Source organism: Cryptomeria japonica, chromosome 11 (genome assembly GCF_030272615.1).
Source record: "Cryptomeria japonica chromosome 11, Sugi_1.0, whole genome shotgun sequence".
NCBI classification, from domain to species: Eukaryota; Viridiplantae; Streptophyta; class Pinopsida; order Cupressales; family Cupressaceae; genus Cryptomeria; species Cryptomeria japonica.
Genome location: NC_081415.1, coordinates 554,820,245 through 554,835,808, shown reverse-complemented (window position 1 = coordinate 554,835,808; position 15,564 = coordinate 554,820,245). Strand labels below are relative to the sequence as shown.

Genomic DNA, 15,564 nt, shown 5'->3' with positions numbered 1-15,564 from the left:
ATTATGATATATTATTGGGAAATTGATTAGATTTCTACAATAACTTATTAAATTTAATGGAATCTAATCTACTCATATATTGAATATCATGATAAATCTTTGAGCTAAATATTTTATTAAAAACAATTTATTTGATGATTTAAATAATATTTAAATATTATTTTTTTAAATGTGTCAATTTAGATTACCTTAAATCTTAAATTATTTGAATGTGGTAATGCCAATTTAACCCTAAAAGAACTTCTAAGCACAATCATCCTCCATATGGCTTTTATTCCTTTGATAGTTCTAACTTCTCTAATGTATGATCTTTATCAAGGAATCATTGTGTTTGTATTTTCCTATAAAATAAATCTAGTGATTTAATCTTCTTCACAATTACTTGATAACTATATATTTATTCCTTGTATTTACATCATGTGTGTAAGTTAGACAAACCATGGCCACCGTATCAAACTAGGTGTTCATGCAAGATAAACGGGATCTCTTCAATGTTTAAGTTGATTTGAACCCATTAATTAAATATAATTATGTTCAAATTCATATTAAACAACTAATTTATTTTTAAATCTTTAAATGATAAAATTAAAATTTAAACACTTAAATGTTCATCACATTATTTTATACTCAATATCATGCAATAAATTAGAGATTTAAATAAGAATAATATAAACCCTAATCAATGATTAGGAGAAACAATAATCATAAGGTTATCTTTTCTTTGATGTAGGTATATAAAATCTGTCATAATTTAATATATCAAATGGTTTTGATATAAGTATATATTGATTGAAAACATTGTGATTCCTGATGTTGATATTAGAATTTTAATCAAAATTTAATATAATATATTCTACAGAATCCGATTGAAACAAAATAAAATATATATAAAAAATCTGATATAAAAATAAATAATAAAAATTATAAATTTATTGAACTTATACGAGTAAAAGAAAAAAATATTAATTTCAAATGATTTCTCTTACATGTTTTACATAAATATTCATCCTGCCATGTAATAAACCAACATACGTTCTAAACAGATCAGATCAAGTTACTAGAAAACATATTAAGGGAAAGCTATATCTTCATGCCTGGCTTAGGTTGAAACTCAAAATTTGTGTCATATCTTCTAAATCTGACAGATTCAGGAACTCTGATCCGACTCCAGCACTTTCCATGTAAGCTGTAGACAAATAGCTTGGTATTTCTATACCCACTTACGAAACAGAGAAAATTTTCAACAATGAAAGTCTCAAAAACTTTCCCATTTTAATTGATCGAGCATTAAAAAAATTACGACACAAATCGGGAGGCATTCTTGTCATCTCTTTCCAACTCCATATAGACCTCTCTTCCTCCTGGAACAATTCCCATACAATCACGAAAGGAGTAAAAACGGCATCGGAATAATATGTTCTTACAAACAGGATCGACGACACGCATACAACCAGTCGTTCGGTCCATGTGTTTATGGTACCCCCTGGAAAATACAGATTCGGGTAGGAAAAGGAAAATCGTTGCACTTGCTTATCTTTCATGTTCTAAACCACAAATTCCCCAAGGTTTAAGATACACATGAGAAGACCCTTGGCACAACAAATATGAGAAACAGGAAAATCTCTTGGCTCGAGTGGCAACTCAAGTTCAATCTGGCATGACGCTTTCGAACAATGGTAAATTTGCAGGGAACCGTGGTTTCTTTCATATGTCACGCCCACAATTTTGTAGGACTGCCCGTCGTCCATTATTGCCGATAAAGTTACTTTTTGTGATATGATGGGGGGAATATATCTGTACGTCCTTGTAATTGGATTACAGATCATATATTTCCGAGGACATCCTAATTCGATTAGCAGTAGGCTGCACCTGAACTACAAATTCTTGAATTGCCTAATGAGAGACTTTTTGTTGTTCGGCTTGGCAAGAGTCTTCCAAGAATGCGTGAGAAAACAGTATGCCATGCAATGCGTTGAGCTGCATAGAAGAGTCCATGGATCGCTCTCTGCCAATGAAGATAGGAATCTGTTAGACGATAAGAGCTTGTTCCATTGTTTACAAACAATACGAAATGGAAGAGTGAATTCGAACAGTAGGTTCGAAAATATCTCCTCCACTATATGGTCAGGGAATTCAGACCAAACTGATTCTTCATCGCTGCTCTCATTGCCTACGGTATCCCTTCCCTTCTCCTCCATTGTATTTAGCAGTAATTCAGATCTTTCTAACCCTTCATCTTCATTCTTGATAACGTCCATACACTTAGTATCCATTACTGATTTTGCAGAGATTATGTGTCTTGGTGGGCGTATAATGGAGAATCCGTTGGATGTACAAGCACAAATATATCTCCTCTATTCACCTTTCCCTAAATATATGTATGGTTTACTTTTGTCTAGGGGACGACTCTTTATTGGGCCTATTTAATAATCACGATAATATTTGTTTAGTTAATGTCACATTCTTTATTGTATTATATTGTTTGTTGTGAATTTATTACTAGCACCGCATCTCAATGAGGTGCAATTGTTATGCCCATAGCAACATATGTTTCACCTAAAGCTATTGCTAGAGATATATGTCATTTTAAAGTAGATAGGCATTGCTAGTCTTTGAAAAAAACCTACCAAGAAGACCTCTATGATAGCTCTAAAAATGATGGCATGGAAGAGGAGAGAAAGGCCATCGCACAATTCAAAGTCATTGTTCGTTTTCACAATCACAAATTTGATACTTTTAATATTTCAAATTCAAAATTTAAAATAGAGCCCAACACATCTCTTTGCCTCTACCTAAGATATTGACAAATCAATAGAATTTTTTAATGGCATTTAGGCCCCAAGAAAAGGTTTCAAACATATGTTTTCCAAGCGTATATTTTTGTACTGCCTACTTTCTTCTTAGTTGTCACTAATTCTTCTATTGGTAGTGTTAAGGTTTAGGTGAGGATTGTGATCATATTTAGGATTGTAGATAAAACCACTAGCTTAAATACATCCTAACCCTAATATAACACACATTAACTCTAACCATAATACTAAGCTTATCCTTCATACTAATTTAATCCTAACCTTAACACTACCTCTAACCTTAATTTAAATCTTAGGAACACCATGTCCAATCCTAACGGAACCCTAATGCTAACCTTAATCCTAATTCAAGGGAAATGCTAATTCCAAGCTTTATCCTATAAAGGTAATCTCATACTTAAATCCTAACACTAACTCTAACCCTAATTGAGCCCTATTATTTACCCTAAATAAAACTTTATTTTAGAATTGAAAATTTAATTTTAACCAATGGTTAACCCTAAAGTTAAGCTAATGTTAACCCTAACCCTAATTATAATCATAAGATGGTGCAAATCATTTAATTTTGGTTCATTTTATTTACTATTTATTAGTACTTGCAGTTAGCTAGTACTATTGCAATCGGTTGGACTCAACCAACACACTACAATTATATTATTGAAAATATAATATTACATCTATTCTACAAAGATTAGATTCTGCCATGCTATGAATATGAAAGCATTATTAGCATTATTAATTACTATTTATTAGTACTTGGCATTAGCTAGTACTATTGCAATCAGTTGGACTCAACCAGCACACTACAGTTATAGTTATATTATTGAAAATATAATATTACGTCTATTCTAGAAAGATTAGATTCTACCATGCTATGAATATGAAAGCATTATTAATTACCTAACCCTAATAAGATGACTTATATTATTTGCCCAAATCAATTTCAAATTTATTTAATACATCCAATAAACAAATATTCAACAAATTATTTAAAATTTATATCTACATTTTTAAAGTCTTATATTATATTATATTATATTATATATATATATATAAAAAATAAAAATATATAAATAAATAATATTATTTTAGTTACTTTCATACAATTTAATAATATAAAAGTTTATAACAACATAAAAAAAATATAAATGTAAAAGTCAAAACCATTGAGCTTAACTGGTTAAAAACATTGGGTTCTCAAGACCAAGTTCAATTCCCAATAGGGACATCTGAAGTGGAATTCTAAATAAGTTGTGACTTAACATTTTTTTACTAAATGAGGCAATTGATTTTAAACCCTACAAAATAGTTATATCATTAAAAATATAATCTTACATTTACATTAATAATTACTTAACCCTAATAACATTACTTATATTATTTGCTCAAATCAATAATATTAAAGTTATTGTTATCTTTTCAAATTTATTTTACACATCTAATAAACAAATATTTAATAAATTATTTAGAATCTATATTTACATTTTTTTAAGTTTTATATTATATAGATAAATAACATATATATAATAAAAAAAAATGTCGTCCAAATAATCTTTACATCTATATACAAAAGTCCCATACAAGCCCTTGATTACAATTTTCAATTATCCCCCAACACATGAGCTTTGGCTTTGATTTTTGAGCTTTGCTTGCTTCTACCTATAAGATCTGTCATTACAAAACTTATACAGAGAAATGTAAACAAAACATTATCAACAGCATGGATAAAACTCCCAGTGAACGGTTTCAAAGTGCTTAGCCTCATTTTTCTAGTTTATAAAGTGGTAGATATATCATTCGTAAGCCAAGCTTGTAGATAATGTTCCTCCCCTTATCGGAATTTGACCATCCATGGTTATAAATTGCCTATTTACCACCTCTTGTTAATGCACTCGGATGCTATCCCTTAATGGTAGATGATATCCAGACTACAATAACAAGAGTGGGTAAATGAAATTCTATCATGCCTGAGGTCAGCATGCCGTTTCATCCCTGAAGATTATTTATAGAGAGGGTGATAGGAAATATGAGTTTTTAAGGCAGAATTTAACCTATATCCTTTCCAAAACATTTGCATGTGAGCCACATATAACCCACCATCTAAGAATTGTCAGATGGCCTTTCATTTTTAGAAAATTCATGAGCGGATATCAAATGAGTATATAACAGGGCATCTAAGCACTATAGCTAGTTTTCTTTGTTTAGATAGGCCAAACATGTGAAAAAAATTGAAGCCAATATTTCCCGGCCTAATAAGATATCCACCAATGTGAATAAATACCGTAGAATGAGTGTAGCCAGATGCTTATAAACATTTATAAAGTATATATTCATATTAATGAATGTCCAAGAGTAAACAAAACATTCCATAGTAACAGCAATTTCATACTATTCTTATGATGATTATCTAAGTAGGCCTTGAAATTAACAGTTAGAGCATACTGTTTTAATATAATTTGAAACGATAATGTCTATCTTTTTAGGAATTGGCAAAATTATTATCTCCTCTGGGGTCTATGGTTGATTCCAAAATTAATATTGTTTTACTAGAAATAGTAATAATCTAATTATCCAGTATAAGCTGAGTGTATGGTAAAAAGGATCTATCAAAATTATCATATTATCTCACCAAGATCCTACGCCCCATCAATCCAAACTAGAAGACGAGGTCGCAGCTTCCTCATCGTCCAAAACTAGGCCCTCTTTGAACTCCTTAGTTTGATTGGGTATCCATCACAAGTTCTGCTTTAGTCCCAAAGGTCTTGATAAGATGGGTTAAAGAGCTTATGAAACATAAAGGCATGGTTTAATAGCCGTGTAGGGTAATTATGTTAAAGTCTGAGCTTTCACATCCTTTCTTAATACATGCATACCATGTATCCACCTTGGATGCTTCTAGTTGGCTCAAAGTAAATGCCAGATCTATAAATGATGAGCCACCTGTGGGAAAATCGTTTTGAGTTGCTAAATTTATCAAGTACTCCTTTCAACGAAGCAGTGACCTTCCATAATGGCCAAGATTTCTTGGAGATCATATTTGTAATGATGATCAGGCACTTTTAATTAGGGGTTTGATTATTTATAGTTATATATGTTTAGATATGAATGTCCCCGTCCAAAGAACTTAATAATTAACATCTGCTCTGAAAGGTAAAATATATAATTCTTTGGGCAGAGTGTTTATTAATGATAACTTATATATAATCATAAATATCTTAATATATTAGTGTATTTATAAATCTAGATTGTAAATTTATATGTATGAACAATTCTGTGAATATATTCCAGTTTATATGTGTAAATATATACATATATATTAATGTCTATATAAATATTCTGATATAATCATTATATGAATGTCTATTATTTATTTTAATTTATAAATGCATATAAATATAAATATTTATATATATATAGAGAGAGAGAGAGAGAGGTGTAACCGGGGGTGTGGGAAGGCTAAGGTGGAGCCACTACCCCCACCCCTGGTAGCAGCACGTAGATGGCACTTTCTGCTTCCACCAGCCCCTGGGAGGGATCTCCGTATCCGCAGCTCACAACTTCGTTCTAAGCCCCCTGCATAGCCCTTGGCAAGGTAGTTCCGTCTAGAAATAAATTGGAGGAAGGGTGGTGATGGTAAACCAACTGGCAGAGTTGTGAATGAAACTAAATGGGAATAAAGATTTATTTCAAGTCTTGTCATTTTGATATTAAGAATATAGATGGAAACAGAGATAGATTGATCAAATATATATATATATAGCTATGTTTATATGTATATATATGTAACTGTATCTATATAATATATGACTTATATAATATTTTGTTATTTATATATACATAATATGTAAAAATTATATATGTAATATTTCTGTTTATATATGTGATATATATCTATATATATTTATATATCCATATAAATATGTATAATGTGTTTATATATATATATATATATATATATATATATATATATGTATATATATATATATATATAAATGTATCATGTATCTATATATATATAGCTATATCTATATGCACAGATTTTATATGTGTCAATCTGTTTGTGTATTTGTATGTATATATTTAGATAGTTTATATATGCCTTAGTTTGAAAAAAATTCACAAATATATGTTAGTGAATTAATGGGAGCCGAGAGTGGATGATGAGTTAGATGATTAATTCTCATAAGCTCCTTTAGTTATGGGCTCAAGCTGATTCTATGAGTAAGATAGGAAACAGGGTGTGGAAAATTTGTTTAAATGCTATCATATGGTATGAATATTATTATTTTTATAAGTTATTTGCAGGATAAATGATAGGAGCCACATGTATAATTGTCTTACCATCAGCCTCCATGTTAGCTAGGGAGTCAGCTCTTTTGTTGCCCTCCTTGTATATGTGATTAAAGATGACCCTGCCAAATGTTTTGATGTCTGTCAGTATCTTAGTCAAGGAGGCATTTAGCTTCCAATTAGGCATTGTCCCTTTTCTAAGGGCATTGATGATAATGCATAGGTTTATCCCTACAGCAAGTGCTTTCATTTCTGCTACATTGTTAAAGCATTTGCTTAAGGGGAGGGCCATATAGGCCACTTCAGTCCCATTTGAATTATGAAGGCTACACCCAAGTCCAACACTCCCTGGGTTGCCCCTGGAAGCACCATCAAAGTTAAGCTTAAACCATCCAACATTAGGGGGAAGCCACTTGCATTCATTACATATTATGTTGTTGGATGGAGGACCTCTACCAATGAAGGGGGGTATCTTTAGACCCTTCCACCTTAATCTCATTTTTTCATTTCAATAGGACATATTGACATCTCTCTGATAATTAGAGGCCTGGTTGTTTATTATTTCAACTATGGTTTCTTCTATTTTATTGGTTAGATGGGACCATTTCATTTTACTATCTTTGAAAATCCTCCTATTTCTTTCCTTCCAAATTTTCTAGATCATAATCGAAGGGGAAATGATCCATAAATTTTCATACATGCAACCTATGTTTCGGATGGGCCAAGCATGGAATAAATCAGAGATAGTGTTAGGAATAGGGGTATACCAAGTCAGCTATTTTTTCAACCATCCCCAGTAGTTGTGTACATAATCACGGGTTAACAGAAGATGGTTAGAATTTTCCTCATCCATTTCACAAAGAGGGCATCTACTAGGTCCTTCATATTCTAGTTTCCTAAAGGTTTCATTGCTGGGGACTCAATTTTGAATAGCCAACCATGCAAACAAGCCCGCTTTCGGAAGGCACCTTTTATCCCAACAAAGAGTTAGGGGAAGGTTGGAGCTTGGGTTATTATTCTTTATCAAAAGTTGTTTATATCCCTCCTTAGTTTCATATTTCCCCTTCTTGGAACCAGCCCATATTATTTTAACTTGTTCAGAGATTAAGGCAGGACTTCTTGAGGTTAGGATACGAGTTAAGAGGGATCTTTCTAGGTTTGGAAGGATTAGCTTATCCATTGATTTCCATCTCCATTGTTTGAGGTTCCCAATGCAGAAATCCTCCACATAGTATTTTACATGCACACCCCATTTTTCTTCAAGAGTAGGTATAAACTTTTCAAAGTTATGAAGAGTATTGATGGGAGATTGAGCCCCCCAGGAATCTCTCATTAAAAGGGCATCCTCCCCCTTTCCAATGATCCATGTTAGCTTGTCCATAACTATATCTCTGCAATCAAGCATAAAGTTCCAAATTCTAGAACCTTTATGTGGGTGGGCAGTACTAAGGATGCTTAAAGGATCTTGGTTATGCAAGTATTTGTTATAAAGGATTCGTGCCCATTTGAATTTAGGGTCAGTATACATTCTTCAAACAAGATTTGCTCCCAATGCCTTGCTTTAGATATTTAAATCTTTGATACCCAAACCCCCCATCACCTTGGGCATGCATATCTTATCCCATGCTATTAATGGAAGTATGAATTTGTCTTCCGAGCCTTGCCAGAGAAAGGTCCTCAAGTGTTTTGTGATTTCCTTTCTCTTGGTTATGGGAAGATCCATGCATGAGAGTTGGTAAATTGGCATTGCTGAGAGAACTGACTTAATCATGGTGGCCTTCCCGACAGAGGATAACCATTTTGCTTTCCAGGAGGAGATCCTATTTGTGATTTTGGAGACCACCTGATCCCATAATTTGGATGATCTAATTCCCTTGTCTAAGGGGAGTCCTGGGTATTTAAATGGTAATTCTCCTATTTTGTATTTAAGAATGTTTAGGATTTTCTTTTTGGAGATCTTTATTTGTGTTAAAAAAGGTTATGTTGGACTTCAAAGTGTTGATATCCTGTCTGGAGATGGTAGAGTAGTTGTTTAAGATTTTTTGAGTGCTTTTGCTTCTATTATACTGCTTAGTCCAAACAACATGGTGTCATCAACAAATTGTTGATGGGTAATAGGTTCTAGGTCAGAAGGTATTTAATACCATTGAGTTGTTGTGTTTCTCTCACCCTATTAATCACTCTTCCCAATGATTCTCCCATGATGATAAAAAGAAAGGGGGAGAGGGGATCCCCCTGTCTTAGACCTCTTGAGATTTAAAAAAAACCTTCTGAGGCCCCATTGACTAGGATTGACACCCTAGGTGTTGCAATGCATTCAAAGACTAGATTAATCCATTGCTTATTGAACCCGAAATATTCAAGACATTTACATAGAAAGTGTTAGTCTACTTTATCATACGCTTTTTTAATATCAAGTTTAATCATCATGCTTGGTACCTCATTTTTTTGTAATGAATGGATTTCTTCTTGAGAAATGATTATACCATCATAAATGGATTTGCCAGGCACAAAACTAGTCTATTCCTCACTGATGATTATGGGGATAAGTTTGTGAAGTTTGTTTGCAATTGTTTTTGTGAGCAATTTATAAAGGGTGTTGCATAATGCAATTGGATGGAAATCTTCAAAATAGTCCACTATTTCCTTTTTTGGGATTAAAGTTATAAATGTGTTATTGATTTTTCTTAGAATCTTTCCTGAGTTCCTCATCCCTTCTAAGGCCTCTGTTATTTCCTTTCCCATGAAGCTCCAACATTTTTGAAAAAAGTGTGCTGGAAACCCATCAGGGCTAGGGGCCTTGTCCGGACCCATTTGAAATAAAGCAATTTCCACTTCTTCCATAGATAATTTTTATCAAGCATTAAGTTGTGTTCTTTAGATATTAATTTTGGGATGTATTTTAAGAATTTTCTCTCCTTATTCCTCTTGGAGCCATCTTTATTGTTAAGGATAGTTTCAAAATACTCAACTGCTTCCTTGGCTATCTGCTCAGGATCATCACTGAAGTCTCCTGAGTTCAATTTTATCTTGTTGATTATATTAATAGCTCTGTGCTCTTTTATGCTATTGTGGAAGAAGCTTGTATTTCTATCCCCAGCCTCCAGCCAATGTTCCCTGTATTTTTGTTTCCAGTATATTTCTTCTCTAGCTAGGATTTCTTCATACTGGGCCAGATTGGTCTTTTCCTTTTGATATAGTATGTTATTCATCCCAAGCCTTATTACCTCCTCATTAATTTTTTCCATTTCCTTCTCAGTCTCTATTTTTTGTGTGAAGATATTTCCAAAGTTTACTTTGTTCCAAATTGTTCATTGCTGCTTTATCTTTTTTAGTTTGGTTACTACTTTGAAAGTTTTAGAGTCTATGAATTCTACTTCATTCCACCTCTTTTCAATTAATTGTATTAGATTTTTATCCCTGAGCCACATTTTTTCAAAGTGAAAGGGGGTTTTTAGTTGGCTTTAGTTCTTCTGATATGATCAATTAGACCGAGAAGTGGTCTGATCCTAAGAACGGGAGGATAGAGGACTCAAAAGTCTATCTAAGATTCCCACAAAGGAAGAATCTATCAATTTTTTCTACAATGTTGCAGAAGCCTTGTCTTCTGTTATTCCAAGTGAAAGCATCATTTCTGGTCTTTAATTCCAACATATTACATTTATGTATCCAGTCTTTGAAATCCTGACATGTTTGGGTCATTTTTTTATTGCCACCCCATTTTTCCTTGGGATCTAAGATTGCATTGAAATCCCCACCTATTATGTATGTTTGTTCAATGTCGCTTAAAAGGAAATTCTCAATTTCATCCCAAACTTGTCTTTTTGATTATGTTTGGATAGGTCCATAGACATTAATTATAATAAATTTTAAGTTGCTTTTGATGCTTATAACTCTAGCACACATCCAATTTGGGCTTTTGCTTATAAGTTTGAAGGATATTTTCCTAGGATCCCATATGATGGCCAGTCCACCTGAGGCACCACAAGCAGTTTGTCCTTCTAATTCTCTAGTACCTAATTTTATGTTTAGGTTTGTCATTTCGCTGTTATTTAGTTTGGTTTCTTGTATTAAGAATAACTTTGGATTGTATTTAGCAATGAAACACTTAAAGATACATTGCTTGTTAGGGGCATTCAGGCCAAGTAAGGAGTTTCATAATCCTATGGAAATAGAGTAATGCCTAAAATTATGAGCAGGCTCATTTAGAGAAATTTCATATAGATTGGAAAGACAAAATTCAAACTGGAAAGAGATACAATACATAAGAATAATAGAATTATACATGAGATATATAGTGTTATGATGGTGTGAGCACAACCCATAAAAGTAAAGAGGAAGATAAAAGTCCGTGATGCTAATCGCCAACTACATGCCCAAAGGACAATACTCAAGTCACAAAGCACAACATTGGGAAGAATGAACACCAATGCAGCTCATAGGATGGAATAGTTATAAGATAATAAAGATAATGATTTGTGCATAAACAACTATTTATATAGTGAGTTGTGTGTTTTTAACACATTACCAGATATATAACCAATGTTGCTAAGGTATTCATATTCAACCTATGTAGACAACAGTAAAAGAATAGAAAAATGCTCTTATGGCTAAGAGAAATAAAACAATATGATACCCTTATCCAATGAGAAATAGATAAATAGAAGTTGAAGTGAATTAAAGACAAAAGATCACTTTCATATTCCATTCACTACCTCAAAATGAAAGGATACAATATAGTTAATGATACCAAAGATCAGGGATGCGACCTCAAAGAGAAGTAACAATAAAAGAATGTTCCAGAAAACCTAAAGACTTTGCACATTCTTACATCCCAAAAGAAGATATTACAGAGAATATAGGGAATATTCATGCATACGTGGCCAAGAAGTTTCTAGCTTGACATTCAGTTCAACCCCTTGTTGAGCCTCAAAAAATTCATCTCGAGCTCATACATTGTGTATGGTGATCAACAACAACCTTTTTGAGTAAACTTTTGAGATTTTATTTTTATTAAATTTAAAACTCTAATAAATTTAAACTAAAGTAAATAGGCAATAAGTTAAATAATAATTGATCTTATTTTAATATTTATATTAAAATGAATTGTTTTAAATAAATATTAAATAAAGATTAATTAAAAAAAGAAAATACATAGATTAAACATGCACAAAATAGGAAAGGGGGAGATTTTTATTTTTAGGAGCTACATTTGACATAGGAGTGCATGCTTTTTTAGAAATTCTAGAGCAATATTTTGTAGTTCAGCTCATGCCTTTCATCCAGCGTCGTCTAGAGTCCTATTTTGAGCATTAGATGTTATTTTCTATAGTATTATGCATGAGTTTTTTATGCCAGTTTGGCGAATTCGCCCAAGGCTTCTATTATCCTTATTTTTTCTGTTGGGATCTTTCTTTCTTGCATACACACTTTTGCAAAAAAAGCAATGTATCTCATCACTTTAGTATTTTAGTTTTATAGTAGATTTCCTTTGATATTTCAGAGTTTCATATATTTGCCTTGGTAATTGTGCATGTTCATTTGCAGATTTGATAGAAATTTATTGTGTTTTAATTTAAAACCTTTGAATTTTAGTTTCTTTTATGAGCATGTATCTTCTCCTTTTGGTATAACACAGGTTTTAGGTTGCGTAAAAGGGGTATTTTGTCATTTTGGTTTAAAAAAATGGTTTTTCCTTCCAAGTTTACTTGGTTTCACACTAAGCATCATGAGTGCAATCTTTCATGACAATAGTACCTATATTTTTAAATTCTAATGGGGTCCAAAATTTCTTCATGGCTATAGATTCTCATTGACATCAACAATCCAAAATAAATTTCAAACCCCATAAGCATAAGAAATAGAAAAGGTACATATTTACCGCATGAAATACAATAAGGATCATTAGATTATATTTTAAGTGAATGGTGAGAACTAAAGATTCCTGATACAGCCATAAAATATCTAATAAGTATGATATATTATTGGAAAATTAATAAGATTTCTACTATAACTTATTAAATTTAACAGAATCTAATCTACTCATATATTAAATATCATGGCAAATCTTTGAGTTAAATATTTTAGTAAAAACAATTTATTTGATGATTTAAATAATATTTAAATTTTATTTTTTTAAATGTGTCAATTTAGATTACCTTAAATGTTAAATTATTTGAATGTTGGAATGCCAATTTAACCCTAAAAGAACTCCTAAGCACAATCATCCTCCATATGGCTTTTATTCTTTTGATAGTTCTAACTTCTCTAACATATGATCTTCATCAAAGAATCATTGTGCTTGTATTTTTCTATAAAATAAATCTAGTGATTTAATCTTCTTCACAATTACTTGATAACTATATATTTATTCCCTATATTTGCATCATTTGTGTATGTTAGACAAACCATTAGGTGTTCATACAAGATAATCAGGATCTCTTCAATTTCTAGGTTGATTTGAACCCATTAACTAAGTATAATTATATTCAAATTCATATTAAACAACTAATTTCTTTTTAAATCTTTAAATGATAAAATTAAAATTTAAACACATAAATGCTCATCACATAATTTTATACTCAATATTATGCAATATATTAGAGATTTAAATAAGAATAATATCAACCCTAATCAATGATTATGAGAAACAATAATCATAAGGTTATCTTTCCTTTGATGTAGGCATATAAAATCTGTTATAATTTAATACATCAAATGGTTTTGACGTAAGTATATATTGATTGAAAACATTGTGATTCCTGATATTTATTAAAATTTTAATCAAAATTTAATATAATCTATTTTACAGATTCCAATTATATGATATAAAAATAAACAATTAAAATTATAAATTTATTGAACTTAGAAAGGTAAAAGTAAAAAAAAAAAGTTTCAAATGATTTCTCTTCACTTTTTTTACATAAATATTCATCCTGCCATGTAATAAACCTACATACATTCTAAACAGATAGATCAAGTTACTAGATAACATATTAAGGGAAAGCTATATCTTCATGCCTGGCCTAGGTTGAAACTCAAAAGTTTTGTTATATCCTCTAAATCTGACAGAATCAGGAACTCTGATCCGACTCCAGCACTTCCCATGTAAGCTGTAGACAAATAGCTTGGTATTTCTATACCCAGTTCTGAAACAGAGAAAATTTCCAACAATGAAAGTCTCATACTCTGAAAATATTCCCATTTTAATTGAACGCGCATTAAAAAATTTACGACACAAATCGGGAGGCATTCTTGTCATCTCTTTCCAATTCCATATAGACCTCTCTTCCTCCTGGAACAATTCCCATACAATCACGAAAGAGGTAAAAACGGAGTCGGACTGATATGCTCTTACAAATAGGATCGACGACACACATACAACCAGCTCTTCGGTCCATGTGTTTATGCCACCCCCTGGAATATAACGATTCGGGTACGAAAAGGAAAATCGTTGCACTTGCTTATCTTTCATGTTCCAAACCACAAATTCCCCCTGGTTTGAGACGCACATGAGAAAACCCTTGGCACAACAAATATGAGAAACAGGAAAATCTCTTCGCTCGAGTGGCAACTCAAGTTCAATCTGACATGACGCTTTCGAACAATGGTAAATTTGCAGGGAACCTGGGTTTCTTTCATGTGTCACGCCCACAATTTTATAGGACTCCCCGTCGTACATTATTGCCGATAAAGTTGCACTGTGTGATATGACGGGGGCAATATATCTGTAAGTCCTTGTAATTGGATTACAGATCATATATTTCCGAGGCCATCCTAATTCGATTAGCAGTAGGCCTGCACCTGAACTACAAAATCTTGAATCGCCTAATGAGAGACCTTTTGTTGTTCGGCTTGGCAAGAAACTAAGGGAAAGAGTCTTCCAAGACTGCGTGAGAAAACAGTATGCCATGCAATGCGTTGAGCTGCATAGAAGAATCCATGGATCGCTCTCTGCCAATGAAGATAGAAATCTGTTAGAAGATAAGAGCTTGTTCCATTGTTTACAAACAATACGAAATGGAAGAGTGAATTCGAACTGTAGGTTCGAAAATATCTCCTCCACTATATGGTCAGGGAATTCAGACCAAACTGATTCTTCATCGCTGTTCTCATTGCCTAAGGTATAGCTTCTCTTCTCCTCCATCGTATTCAGCAGTAATTCAGATCTTTCTAACCCTTCATCTTCATTCTTGATAACGTCCATACACTTAGTATCCATTACTGTTTTTGTTTAGAGTATATGTGTTGGTGGGCGTATAATGGAGAATCCGTTGGATGTACACGCACAAATATATCTCCAATATTCACCTATCTTGCCCTAAATATATGTATGGTTTACTTTGTCTAGGGGACACGACTCTCTATTTGGGCATATTTAATAATCACGATAATATTTGTTTAGTTAATGTCACATTCTTTATTGTATTATATTGTTAGCTGTGAATTTATTGCTAGCACCGCA

General features: G+C 32.3%; 1 protein-coding gene across 1 annotated transcript; it reads right to left on the bottom strand.

Annotated features, from left to right (window-relative positions):
* Positions 1–14,106: 14,106 nt before the first annotated feature.
* On the bottom strand, positions 14,107–15,321 carry LOC131034506 (F-box/kelch-repeat protein At5g15710-like). Its single transcript, XM_057966009.1, has one exon. The coding sequence runs from the start codon at positions 15,319–15,321 to the stop codon at positions 14,107–14,109; it is 1,215 nt and encodes a 404-aa protein (XP_057821992.1).
* Between the last annotated feature and the right edge of the window lie 243 nt (positions 15,322–15,564).